The sequence below is a fragment of the Haemaphysalis longicornis genome, unplaced genomic scaffold (assembly GCF_048455015.1).
Source record: "Haemaphysalis longicornis isolate Haplotype H1 unplaced genomic scaffold, Haemaphysalis longicornis Haplotype H1 scaffold_3, whole genome shotgun sequence".
In the NCBI taxonomy this organism is placed as follows: Eukaryota; Metazoa; Arthropoda; class Arachnida; order Ixodida; family Ixodidae; genus Haemaphysalis; species Haemaphysalis longicornis.
Genome location: NW_027526335.1, coordinates 43,332,626 through 43,345,906, shown reverse-complemented (window position 1 = coordinate 43,345,906; position 13,281 = coordinate 43,332,626). Strand labels below are relative to the sequence as shown.

The 13,281-nt window shown below is 47.5% G+C and overlaps 1 protein-coding gene across 3 annotated transcripts in view; it reads left to right on the top strand.

The window, feature by feature from the left end:
• Positions 1-10,824, top strand: part of LOC144174349 (protein cycle-like) — a 43,428-nt gene extending 32,604 nt beyond the window's left edge. For all 3 annotated transcript variants that reach the window (XM_077703002.1, XM_077702999.1, XM_077703001.1), the window contains 4 exons: positions 5,007-5,203; positions 6,171-6,393; positions 7,182-7,527; positions 8,833-10,824. In XM_077703002.1, the coding sequence (XP_077559128.1) occupies positions 5,007-5,203; positions 6,171-6,393; positions 7,182-7,527; positions 8,833-8,891 (825 nt within the window). In that variant the 3' untranslated portion in view covers positions 8,892-10,824. The remainder of the gene's footprint in view (positions 1-5,006; positions 5,204-6,170; positions 6,394-7,181; positions 7,528-8,832) is intronic.
• Positions 10,825-13,281: the final 2,457 nt, after the last annotated feature.

Here is a 13,281-nt window from a genome sequence, read left to right as displayed (position 1 = left end):
CTTTGTTCTTTTTTTGTCGGCCCATACCGATAAGAAGGAAGACACTTTCAGGGTTGATCCAGCTGCGCCATTTGCGCCATTTTGCTACAATTGTACTCCCCTGCGCCCTGCTGCGCCCAGTGGTGTTTTACTTGCGCCGAATGCTCCGAACCGCTTGAACCCGGTCTTTCGGCCGAGAGTTGTCCCCTCAAACCAGCTGAAGCGAGAGACGATCATTCTGCCGCTAACCAGCACGATGGTTCCTAGGTTGGCAACTTGGAGGAAGCGGTGCGCTCGATTATTCGGTTGCCCCAGCCGAGCTCTGCTCATAGTGCAGCCACAGTGCAGCAATAGTGCAGCCACGGTGCCGCTTCGGAACAGATATGGTGATTCGGCAAGTTGGCATGCATACACTCCGGTGGCGTGGACCGCAACGGAGTGGTTTCCCGCACTGCTGCAAACAAGCATAATGGCATTACTTCATGTGTATCGCTTGTAGAAAACTAGCGATTGACGTTCGGCCACTCGTGTCAAGATGCACAAACGAGAGTCTATACTTTTCTGCGCTCGCGGCGAGTCGTTTTATTACTGTGCGGCCTTATATTTAGGGCTACTGCAGTGGAGTAGCGCTAGCCAAAACTGCATCCGCGTAAGTTTAAACAACTTGCCGTTTGGGATTTTCGCAGCGGGTTTCTCTTTGTTTTTGTTTTTTGTTCTTTTTTTTTATTCCGCGTGACGGTATTGAAAATAAAGCCCCTTCATATTGCTCTTATCCACCACCTGAGTGGCCGGGAATGTGGTGCTGATGTCGGCAATGAAAAGCGGTTCAGGTGGAATTTGGAAGAAAAGGGGATCTCATGCCGTGCGTTGCTGAAAAGGGCTGAAAACGTTATTTCATCAGGGCAGGCTTTATTAGCAGAAGGCAGCTCTGCCTTTAGCCACACCCTCTCCGAGCTGAATGAACTTAATAAGAAGGCAAGCAAGAAGCAATAGTATGGTGATGTGGGGAAGTAATTAGCGTTGCCTGAATGGTTGCCAGCCTTCTTTATCTCCAGATAAATCAAGCTCAACATAAGTTTTGTGCTGCTCCCAAGCTGCTCCAAAATCAAGCTCTGATACAATAGTGCTCCAAAATAACATTTTTTCAGCTCCAAAAATTGCTCCAATAGTTCGAATGGCTGGATCACCCCTGCACTTTCCTAACCATATGCTACAATATCTACAGTATGCTACAGGCACTCGTGAATAGTGGGAGCAGGATCATTCCCGGGGGGAAATGCTATAATTTTAAAGGACTGATTAGGCTTACGTGGTTCGCATTATGCATGGCGCAACAGCCTGAATTTGCTGGATTTTCTCGCTAAATCGTTTCCCGCTAAATCGTGTGTTTTCGTGGTCTGCAATGACATCAAGAACCGACCGCTCTGCAGCCAATTGGAAAGCCTTTGTTTACCGTTCGTGGACCTAGATGGCGCCACCATACCGCGGCAAGCCGTTTTATGCCTCTGGTTTGTTTTTGACCGTATTTGAACCTGGCTTATTTTTGTTCTGGGAGAAAATAATCGTTTGTGAAACATGGTGCTTGCTCGAGAAATATGGTCACGTCAGGCACCGTTGCTGCGTAAATCAGCCAGTGTCGTCTAAAACTACCCTAAAGCCCCGCAGTCCTGTGCAGCTAAACCAAGCATAGTTTGCGCAGTACCAACAGCAGTACGCATCGGTACTTCTATGTTTACGTGTGCTTTCATAACTTCCACTGTCGGTCTCACCATTCTTACTGCTTTAAAAAGAATGTGGCTTAAATTTAAGCGCAAATAGCCTGTTCGGCAAGCTTATAAGGTCTGCCTAATTTGTATTTGCTTTTGCCGACCTCCGCCAATCGCAGAGCTGGCTAGTATGACATCATAGGTTCTGTTGCGGGAAATGTGCGAGTGGGTCGCATGGCCTTTCCTTTTTTTTTCCCAATTATACAGCTTATTTGAGTGAAGTTTACGTTTAAAGTGGTGTCAGCATGATTCTAACGAGGCAATCTTTTGGATGAACCAAACTTGTGTTTTGTCTTCATGGCTCCTTTAAGATATTACTTTACTGGCCTTCTCACGGCACTAAAATGTAGATTTTAAGCGAGCATTTGTTTGTCCTTAAAAGTGTAAATAGCTGAGTTGTTATTTGCTAGCCTTTTTACTGTCAGTTTGTGCAGACAAATACGACAATTGGTCGCTGCGGCCGAGTTTGACATTTTCACATTTCCGTTTTGAATAAGCTGATGCGTCACTGGTAAGGGAGGAGGTTTTGGTATCTTTATTTCTGTCAGTGTGAACTTAAAAGCTTGTGTAGTATCCAGTACTATCAGCGCAGCCTAATCTTGGTGTGTGCTTGCTATTTTTGCGATAGGGTCAGGTCAGCTCCCACAGTCCCCGTGCAAAAATTGCCCTATTTCATGCACTACACGTGCCCCTTGTTACACACGGAGTCCCTGGGCTGCTTTGATTGATACGTAATGTCAAGTGAGGTGCTGGCATGTCTGTCGCTCTCCTATGAAGCCAAGCAACCCCTCTCCTCTGGTCTCACAGTGTAGGTGAGGGCGCTTTTGTGTGTTCAGACGATACTGTTGAAGGACATTGGCTGTGACCTTTTATCTTGGTTCAATTTGTTTGTATGATCAGCTGCTTCATCAAGCTCCCTAGGCATCACCCACTCCATGGACATGTGGCCCTCTGTTAGTGCAAATTGATAGAAGCCACTCTCATGTTCAGCAGCTCGGCACCAATTTTACAGCTGCGAGGTTTCGGCGAGGAGGAGCAGATGTAGCTTCTTGTCCAACCTGTCCAACAGGACAGTTACAGGGCGGGGAGGAATCGCGTACGAGCAAAGCGGGGTGAATGATTGAAAGGTGCTTGTTCCACTTCACGGCCAATCCTCTGCTAGGTTATACAGGCAAACTCCGCTACAACGAAGGTTTTTCAATTCCCCACCCGCATCCCATAGGCCCCAATGTATTAAAACTCCCTCCACAACGAACCACTTTTTTTATTGTTCTCCCGGTTCAACGAAATTTTCCCGGGACACAAGTCACTCGATCTGCAACGGACTGAACCACTCTAACTAATTTGATAAGTTCTAACAATGTAAATTATTAGTAGCAACATTTTCTCCGAACATCCGGACATCGAGAAGCTGCCGCTTCTCGATGTCCGGATTACCGGCGCCGACGGCGCTCAAAAGCGGCGGCGGCGGAGGAGGAGGAAACGGCCGAAGCATGGGCAGCTCTCGAGGAAGCCGGCATTGTTCCTGAGAACGTAGCATTGAGCAACTACGTAAATGCCGACGCGGACGTGATCGTCTACGAGGAGCTGAGTGATGCCGAGATCCTCAAGAGTGCTCGCGCCGCTTCCGCCGCCGCCGCCGATTCATCCGACGACGAAGAAGTCGGGCATGGTGTTCCGACGGTCCCGACGTCAGTGACCGCGTCGCAGGTCATGGACTCCTTGGACGTTTTACGTAGTTTCCTTGGCGCCCATGACGATGATGTCGCCATGCAGCTCCTCGCAGACTGTGAGCAGCGCATTCTCCCGTTGCTCGTGCGAAAGCGCAAACAGTCAAAAATCAGCGATTTTTTCAAGTTTTGGAAATAAAATGCTCCCAGAGTGTCGTGCATATCCTGTGCATATCCTGTGACCGCAAATTAAAATATAAACTCCGCGCTGTGATTCACGACGCCTGCTTTTGCGCGGATCTCCACGAGTACGACGCGCATATTACAACGCTGGTCTAAGCGCCGCGAGACGCGTTGTGACCGCAAATTACGATATAAACTCCGTGTTATAAAAAGGGTGCTATTTTTGGCGGAGCGAGCTCTAAGCAAGTTGGCAACATTGGGGCGAAAAGGTAGGTGGGAGATTTCACGACGCCAGTTAGACGCCTGCCCTGTTTTCTTTATTTACTGATTTTCCGCGACAACGAAATTCTCGCTACAACAAAATTTTTCGCGATCCCCGTGAATTTCGTTGTAGCGGAGTTTGACTGTATGCCACGCTGGAGTTTATGCTTACGAACAGCACTGCTGACTCTTTGCCTCATGTTGCACCTCAGAAGTGGCACTGTAGGGCCAGTGGGGAGAGCGCTGGTCCTGAGCCATCAATTTCAGTTGGGATCAGACAGTCCTTTGTCAGCAGAGCTGACTATGACAATGATAGGTGGGGTTGTCTTGTAGGTACAGGCAGTGCTGCTGCTGATAATTGCTATTGGTTTCCCCTTTGTAGCGGGGTGATGACGTGTCATCTTACCAAAAAGGACTAATATACCTACGTTTTATACTCTTGGTTTAATACTAGCGCTGCTTAGGGCAGGCAGAAAAAGCTTATTAGGCACAAAACACTTTTTTTTCTGTTGCATGTGGTAACTGTCCTAGGCAATATTCCCCTCTGCTTTTCGTTCACAAGCATTCTAATCTTCTTTTCGTCCCCTCGGCAGCCTTGAAATTAACTTCCTCTGTGCTACCCTCAAATCCTAGGGCTTCTAGAAGCCAAATACTTCCCTCGTGTAGATTTTGATGGATACCCTCACATTCTAACACTATGTGCCGCATAGTTTCTGGTTCTTTTCCGCAGACCACGCATACCCCATCATTTTGTGATACTTCCTCACAGAGCTCTTAGTCCGCAAGCAACCTGCTCTAGCCTCAAAAAGCAAAGCACTACCTTGGGAATTATCGAAGAAATTTTCCTTTCTGATGTTTAATTTCTCAGCCCTGTACACCTCTAACGACGTTTTAGCTTCCATTTTTTCTCTCCATTTATTCGTTTCAATCTGCCTTGCCTCTTTCTTGGTTACCTTGGCTGTTTTAGATTCTCCACTGTTCTTTACGTATTTCATCGTTAGCCTTCTAGTGTTCCTTATAACCACTGTGTGTCCACGTTTTTTAAGTATAGGTACCAAAAAACCTTAGCTGCCCACCTTCGTTGATCCATTGCTCTTAACCCCCCCCCCCCTTCCTTTTTTAGTAACGATTTGTAATGTCTCTTCAGGTGATCCAGGTGGTTGGCCACCTGACCGGGCCGGCTTCGGAGAAGGGTGAGGGGCCGGGCCCCAACTGCTTGTTCAAGACCTTTGTGCGGCTGGTGAACACCAACCCGTACAAGGAGCTGTCGCTGCGCGAGGCCTGCCAGGACGAGTACGTCACGCGCCACAAGCTCGACGGCACCATCATCTTCGCGGACCACAGGTCAGTGGGGCCTCAACTTGGAGCCCTTGTTGCCCTCTGCTGCCTCTGAGTCTTCATAGAACGCTAGGACCCACACTGTTCGATATCTGCTGAAAGTGACAGCTGACAGCTTTGGGAACAAAGGGGGGTTGTCCTTGCTTCATTTATCATCTTTGGATATCCTTCTTTTATGGGGAAAAAAAGGACAAAATATGAACAAAATGTTGATAAAAACGTGTCTTTGATGACTAGCGGTTGCTCAAGGCCTGTTCGGTTGAATTTCAGCCATCTTTGGACAACTTTGCGCATGGTAGTATTGCTGGCCCCCACTGCAGTGGTTTGAGGGAGGTGGCCCAAGTCTTTTTCATATGGCAGAGGTGTAGTCAGCTTCATACATTAAATCTTATTGGTTCAATGCGTGGGAAAGTCAACTTCCGGAGTAGTTATGTGCTACTTGAAGTTTGATACATCACAAGCGACTGCTATTTTTGTTTGATGTAACTGTACTTTTTGCTATGTGCGCTCTTTGTAATCTGTTAATGTTCGACAATGATTCACAATAAGTGATAATTTGTTGTGAGGGCTCAATATAGTCAACCTTGAGTGCACGAAAGCCAGAGATAATTACTGCAACAAGCGTGCTACCAAGCTGGCCTTTGGCTCTTCACAACTTTTGCTGGAGGCAGAGTGCTCTTTTGCACCTCATATAGGTGGCAGCATCTCATGGCTCCCTCATACGTGTCTCGTGGTGTGTTCTTTTAGTCACACACAAAAAAATGGCAACAGGAGAGGCCAGTTCATTGCTTGTTTCTAAACAAAAAGCGCATCGTTGGTCAGTGAAGTTGTTTAGCCTTTAGCCTGTAGTGTGTAAGTCTTCTCGAAAAAGAACAGCACATCTTAGAACAAGGTAAAGGCAGTAAGAGCTTCTTTTCTTGGCGCCGGCTCGCATCTGGTCTCACGTCAAACCCGTCTTCTCCATTTGGCGCAGGCTGTCCACCCTGACGGGTCACCTTCCTCACGAGGTGTTGGGAGTGTCAGCCCACAAGTACCTGCACCCCAGCGACATGGCCATCGCCATGTTTGCACAGAAACAAATGTTTGCCAGCAACACAGGGAAAGGCGTCGTCGTCTACCGGCTGAGGACTCGCGACGACTCCTTCATTTTCCTGCGCTCTTCGGGCTATCTGCAATACGACCAAGGCACCATGCAGGTGGGCTCTCTGCCAGATACACCCGCTTTCGGTTTCGCACTTGCGAATCCCTAAACAGTTCAGGCGGGAGCAAGTGCTGGCCAGCAATTAGTACACACTTCTGAGTGCAAGGATCTAACAACACAAACTTGCACAAGCATAGTGGAAGGGGCTGACAAAGATGGGTGGGAAACGTAGAGGCTGTTGATCTTTCTTTCTGGCAGAGCAATGAAAGGTGCCCACACATTCCTCGCATACGTTAAACTCCATGCGTAAAGACCATGCTTAAAGGCAAGGCAAGGCTCAGAAGTTGAGGCCCGCAGGTTAATGCAAATGTGAAGGGAGTGCTTAGTGGTTGTTGCGCTGAACGCACTTACAGCATCAAAAAAGTCCAGCCCTGAAAAAAACTGAAGCAGTCTGAGTTTGTAAAAGAGCCGTTGATGTCACGAGCAAGGTAGTGAAGGCTGCTTACTGCGGTAGCATTTCGTAAAGCGGGACTGTCGTTTTGGGGGTGGTGGCAGTGACATGTTGGGGCCACCCACCCACCGGGCATTCACCTTTGCTGTACCTCAGCCCGACTGCTGACACCTTGTTTTGTATTGCTGCGTCTCCTTTCCCCGCTAGTTTGTGCCAACTACCTCGCTACGGCTAGCTTCTAGTGGCCCTCTTCCGGTGGTTCCGTTGCTTCCTTTTTGTTTTTGTGCTTCCGTCTTCACACCGTGCTTCCGAGGTGGGTGGGTGGGTGGGTTAGTGTCCCCTCCCACCACCTCATCCTGCTTACCACCCCCTTCTCGCTTCCCCCTTCCCAGATGGACCACTTTGTGTGCATCAACACGCTCATGACGGAGTCTGAGGGCCAGCGGGAGCTGCAGACATTCTTTGAGCGCTTCTCGCCGCACATCACGGCGCTGTCGATCCAGGAGCTGGGCGATTTCTTTGCCTCGTACGCGGCCCGCCGGCCGGCCAACAAGCAGCTGCCGAGCGGCTTCACCGAGGGCGGGGCCAGCCAGGACCCGCTGTCCTTGTCGCGCCTGGTCGAGCCCAACCTGTACCTGGGCTCCGACTGCCTCGTCAAGATCAAGCGCGAGCCCCACGACCTGCAGAGTGACGCTCTCATCCACGGGCCCGAAAGCGTGCAGGGTTGGCACCAGCCAGGTAAGGAGAAGGGGCAGGACATTTTCTTGTTATCGCGCCTTCCCCCCCCCCCACATATCCTCGTAAGTTGCTTGAGTGTGGGTACTTGCATTCCCTTGTGGCAGGCTTTCTTAAAAGCCGATTGGTGTTATTTTAACGGTTTGAGAAACTTGTAACGATACCAGTTACCGCAGTATATGTAACAAGAAACGACCACTTCATGGAAATGCAGCACTAGTGGCGTGGCTGCCATTCTGCTTCTGCTCACTGTTTCCAAGGTTCGGGTGGGACGGTGGTGCTCGGCGAGAGTGCCGCAATTTGTCGCGTGCAACCGGACACGAGGGGAGAAGGGAGCAAGCAGCTGACGGAATGATATGCAATGGCAGCTGTCTTTGTTTGCAGCAGGCTGTTATGCAGAAGCGTAAGGGGCTCAAATCGGATAGATTTATTGCCTGAGGCCTCGGTTAGCTGAGCGCTGATCACAGAGAATGAATGATATATAGTTCAACGGGGAAGAAAGAGGGTGTGCAACTTCAACAGCACATGCCGTGCCTGTCTGGCACGGAGCTTGGTGCGCAGGTGTGTATGTATATCTGCATGGCCTGTGCAATCAGCCACGGCACGTTGATGGAGCCGATCACAGAGGCTGTGCTATATGTGTATGTGTATGATGCTGTGCGGCTGCTGTGGCTGTATGATGCTTTGTGAGCATTAGTCCTCATTTCAGCACGCTAGCCAAAGTGGCATATCCGTGCTTTTACATTTATTGTGCGTCTGTAGCAGACTGTCCTTTAGTCCATTTTTCCTGCCCTCTCGGATTCTTGGAGGGGGGAGGATATTTCATGAGATACTTAATTTTCAAAATACTCAAGGTAATGCCTGCTTTTATTTCTAACCTGCCGTTTTTATCATTTGAGGTTACACACTTGAATTATGGTAGATGAGCATGAGCAAGTATTAGCAGAGCACTTGTGGCTGCCTCCGAAAATATTTTGTCTCCTTTTTTTTTTTTTAACTCCCACAGGTGATAGGTGTAGTCATGTGCTTGTTCAGTGCTGGTATGTGATCGTGGCAGATGTATGGAGTTTTTTTTCTTGGACCGAGGCGTGCAGTATATTCTCTAATAAAAACTCAGTCTTCACAGAAAATTTTCCCTTTCAGCTTACTCCATTCACTTACGTTAGCCAAAGGGAGCAGGGCTTCAGTGCTAGTCCCCCTTGTTCATTTTGGTGCTTTTTTTTTTCTTTTTTCTTTTCTTTTTTGGGGCATGGTGACTCGAGTAGACACGTAACTTAGTCACTTCTTTCCCCTCTCTTTCTCCTCCAGAGTCTTCTTATCGAGAGGCACTACGGCAAGACGACAGCTACGATGGTGAAGACACATAGTGGCGGTGCGTGCCGCGAAGAGAGTGTGGTCATCAGATGCGGCTCTGCGCACGAGTGTGCAGCGACAGCGCGATCTCCCGTGCCGCACGAGTGCTCGCGTACAAGGGGACAGAAGTCAAAAACTAACGGCCAGTGCAATACAGTGCAGTGCTGTCTGGTCTGTGGAAGGGACCAAAGCAACAGGGCCGCTGCTCCAAACGGCGCACAGAAGGACACTCCTTTGAGACGGTGCCCGCCAACCCAACCCTCTCCCCACCTCGCACCGCACTGCCTGCTGCGAAGTGTGCTTTGTGCCCTCACCAGTCAGACAGGAACTGTGAAGGGGCAGTAGGCTGCATTGCAAGATCTTTCATTTCCCCGCTGGGCATGTCCTTGTTCGCACGTTGGGACGTCTCCTGCCGTATTATTAAGCATCCCATGTGTTTAACCTTTTTTTTTTTTTTCTTTTCTCGAATCTCTCATTGCACAAGCAGAAACCTTGTTTGTCCAAAGCAGTGCGTGAATACCCCACCCCCACCCCTGTTTTGTGATGCAGAAACATTCTAGTCTTTCTCACGTGCTTCACGTTTTTGTTTTCCCTCACTATCCATCATCTCCATCGAGATGGCAGTGTCAAGTGCAGCCCTGAGGAGAAAGCCTTGAAGGAGCTATTTTCATATTGTCCTGTTGGGAAGATTACTTACGATATATAAATATATATATGTATACATCCACACATAATATACTACCAGTGCTCAATGATTTGCGTAGTAGTCTTTGAACGTAGTTTTAGAATTGGACAAAGCTCAAATCAACCTGGGGTTGCATTTACCAAGGATCTCTGGCTTTGGCACCGCGTAAGTTTCTAGGATTGCGTGACCGACGGACTAGCAGGTGCGGGCGAGGCGTGGCGGCCGACAAACGGAGCATTTGATGTTGCTGCCAGTTTGAACTGGGACCTAGTGCAAATCACCCTTAGCCCTTCACCACCACCCCCCATTTCAAACATTCAGTTCTTGTGTACAAAGAAAGGGTGTGCGTGGCAACATATTTAAATATACATGTGTACAGTGCAATCGGAGAGTGCTTGTAAATGTGCTTGTTCATGTGATGCTGCACTACTTTCATGCTAAGTAACGGTCGCTTTTATGTTTGGCGTCGTGTTGTCCAGTCGGGCCACTGGAATCTTATTTGTCCTTACTTAGGCTCGTTTACTTCCCCTTGTGTTGGCCGTTTTGAGGGCAGATGTCGAGAGGCGCGTGACAGAGACGCCGCTCTTGTGCCCCTCCCCTCCACTCCCCCCTCTCTCTCTTTCTTAACTCGAGTGAGTGCGTGGGAGGCTTTTCTCTCGTCTTTTTTCCTTTCGTGGTTTCAGGCGCTGGGGCCTGTGCGGCACAATCGTTACTTGCGGAGCACTAGAGCTCTTTAGTTTTTGAGAGAGAGAAAAAAAAATGCGGCTATTTTTGACGAGGGCTTTTTGAGACGGGTTAGTTGTAGCCAAGACATCAAAGGAAGCTTACTCACTGCTGGGCTGTCCATACTACCACTCCTCCACAGAGATACTAAGGCATTGAGGCCCGACGGAGGGAGTTGTTACTGAGCAGAAGAGCATAATGGAATCGGGACCTGCAGCCAGGCTTGGGAGACCTCACCGGGAGTAGCGTTCAGGTCAGGGGTGCTATTTCGAGCTTCTACAACACACTGTTACCTTTTTGCGGCTTCTAATTTTTAAACCTGTTGATGTTTTGAATTTTCTTAAAGTATTCATATTGCACTTGTAACGTGTTTGTATGTCTTTTTGCATAATGCTTGTGTGGTTGTAAGGCACAAGTTGTTACCTGGCTCAAGTTATCTTGTAAAGTCTAGTTGGAAGCATGTGAAAGTGTGTATAAAATGCTTTGTGATATAAGACAGTTATTGTGTAGTTTAAATGAAACAGTTGGGATGTAAAGATTATGGATTGTCGTCATTTCTCGCCGAATACACGTCGTATTTACGGGCTTTACGCCACCTCACACCACTCACTCTAGCCCGTCAGTCGCCAAATCACGTGGACTCTTTATTATTTTCTTTTTGACACATTGGAGGTGAAGATTTATGCGCACAACATCAGCATCTGTTGAGTCTCTGAGGATTTACATTTCTGGAATGTAACCAAAGAGCTGAACATAAAGTTTACACCCCTAGTCATGAAATATTATACTGAAAAGCTGTGCGTGAAAGGGCTTTTAATCACCTGTGTTCCTAAGTCGGCATCGAACGAGGGAAAACCCTCAAGCGTCAAACTGCTTCACAGTCATGAAATGCTGTTGTCCAAATTAAGCAAAGGGCACAAAATATAAAAGTATTAATGCAGCGTTCGTTTTGGTTTAAACAACTTTCAGGAGAGTATGAAATGGTTAATCTCCTGCCAGAACAAATGAAGACTCGTGCAAATTGGTGCAAGCACTTTTTTTTTTTTTTCTGGGATCACAAATGGTTAGCCAACAACTTTCACTTGCAGTGCCAAGGATCCCTGCAGTGCTGCTGGTGTTAACTGGGGAAGCCATTGTGAAAACCTTTTTTTTTCCTGATACAGTAAAACCTCGTTACAAGAGACACTTGGTTATAAGAGACATTTGAATGAAAGCGGTTTGGTTGATGTTGCATACAAGCAACATTGCATACAAGATACGTACCTTGGTTACAAGAGACACATTTCTTGGTTCCCTTGAGTGTCTCTTGTAACGAGAGTTTACTGTAGTAGTGAAGACCATGAATACACAATGGGACCACTGGTGTGTGCACTGGAGTGCCGAAAACCTTTATCCCCTTCGCCCCCCAAATTTTTTTGCTGAGAAGGGGAGTTGAAAATGGGGCCAGTAGTCATGCCTTCATCAAATAACAGCCACTGGTAATTACCGTATTTATTCGATTATAAGGCGGTCACAATTATATGGCGAGGGTGCAGTTTGGCAAGTTAAAAACATTGCCACATATATATATATCTATATATATATATATATATATGAAAAAAATCTCGCCTTATATTCGAAGAAATACAGTATGTCCCTGTTGCAAGCAACTATCCAACCTTGTGCAGCTTCGCTGTCTGCTCTCACCGCAATGATCGGCCATTGTGAACTGCCCCTGGAGAAAAACATGAGCGTGACAAATTAGTAGGTTGCAATGTCTGTGGGTGGCATTCTTAGGTTTTTGTTCGCTTCTAAACTGGCTATGTTTAGGCATTTTGTTGTTATAATTTTTCCCTCTCCATTTTTATTTCTTTTTGTTGCCCGGGTCATCCCTAAATAAAGTCCTGCGTACGCCATTGATTGGGACACACTCTGTTGCGTGTGTTTTCCTTCTTTAGCCTGTCTGTCGTGTTAGTTTCCAATATGTCGTACATACAACATCGTCAGTGGAAAAAAAAAATTGTTTTGTAGGTGATAGATAGTACATGCGCATTCAAGGAACCAGCGCCGAACGATTCTGTGGTGGGGAAAAAAAAGATCAGATCTGTTGCGATGTCTCGGGCGAGTATAAAGCCACTGAGCTGCCTTTGTGTTCCATTGCAAATCCATTTTGGATACCATAAACTAGTTGCAGTATAGACATAGCTTGCCTTTGATCCCATTCCATCTCCTGTTCTTTGTTCACTGTTACTGGATCGCAAAATTTTGAAGTGATTCTGGAAGTATTCCAGCTTCCCGAAGAAAAGTCGTTGGACTAATTGTCCAGGGTTCGTAACAAGGAAACTGTAGGAAATGGACACAACGCTCATATTGCCTTGTTCGTGCTGTATCCCTGTTTGTCAGTGGTGGTCATCAAGCGTACATTGCAACTCAGAAGTGGCAACTCTGCAGTGCTGTCGTCCATCAGTATTGTGTCTTGAGAAGTCTAGAGAACAGTGTCGGGGCAGACAGCACTGATTTTAAGGATGCCAGTTTTCTTGGCAATCTTAGCCGTGCGGCCGTCCAACTGCACGTCCTTCTATCCCCTTGCTATTCCTGTTGTGCTGGACATCAGTTGTTGAAATTCTCGTAGACTGGCTCCAGCTGTCTCCACCTATCTTTTGGTAACACACGGAAGTTTGTAGAGAGTGTAGCTTTTATTGGATGTAACAGGGTTTACCTTCGCTCATTTTATGCCTTCCACAATTTAAGCTGTAGTGACTACCAAAACCTAGAGTGACAAATTTTATGTGCACAGTGCTGTTTAACACACATGCTTCATTGCATCTTAACCGAACTTGCGGCACGCTGTGCTTCCTCTCTCCCTAAATCGGCATGCCTTTTGGAAAAGAGTGGCAAAGAATAAGCTGAAACAGATGAACTTATGAACAAAGAACACTTGGTGCCTGTATGTGTTCTTTGTGTCTACTTCGTCTTCGACTGTTTAGCGCCCCTTTCAATCTTCCCAGTGAACTTAT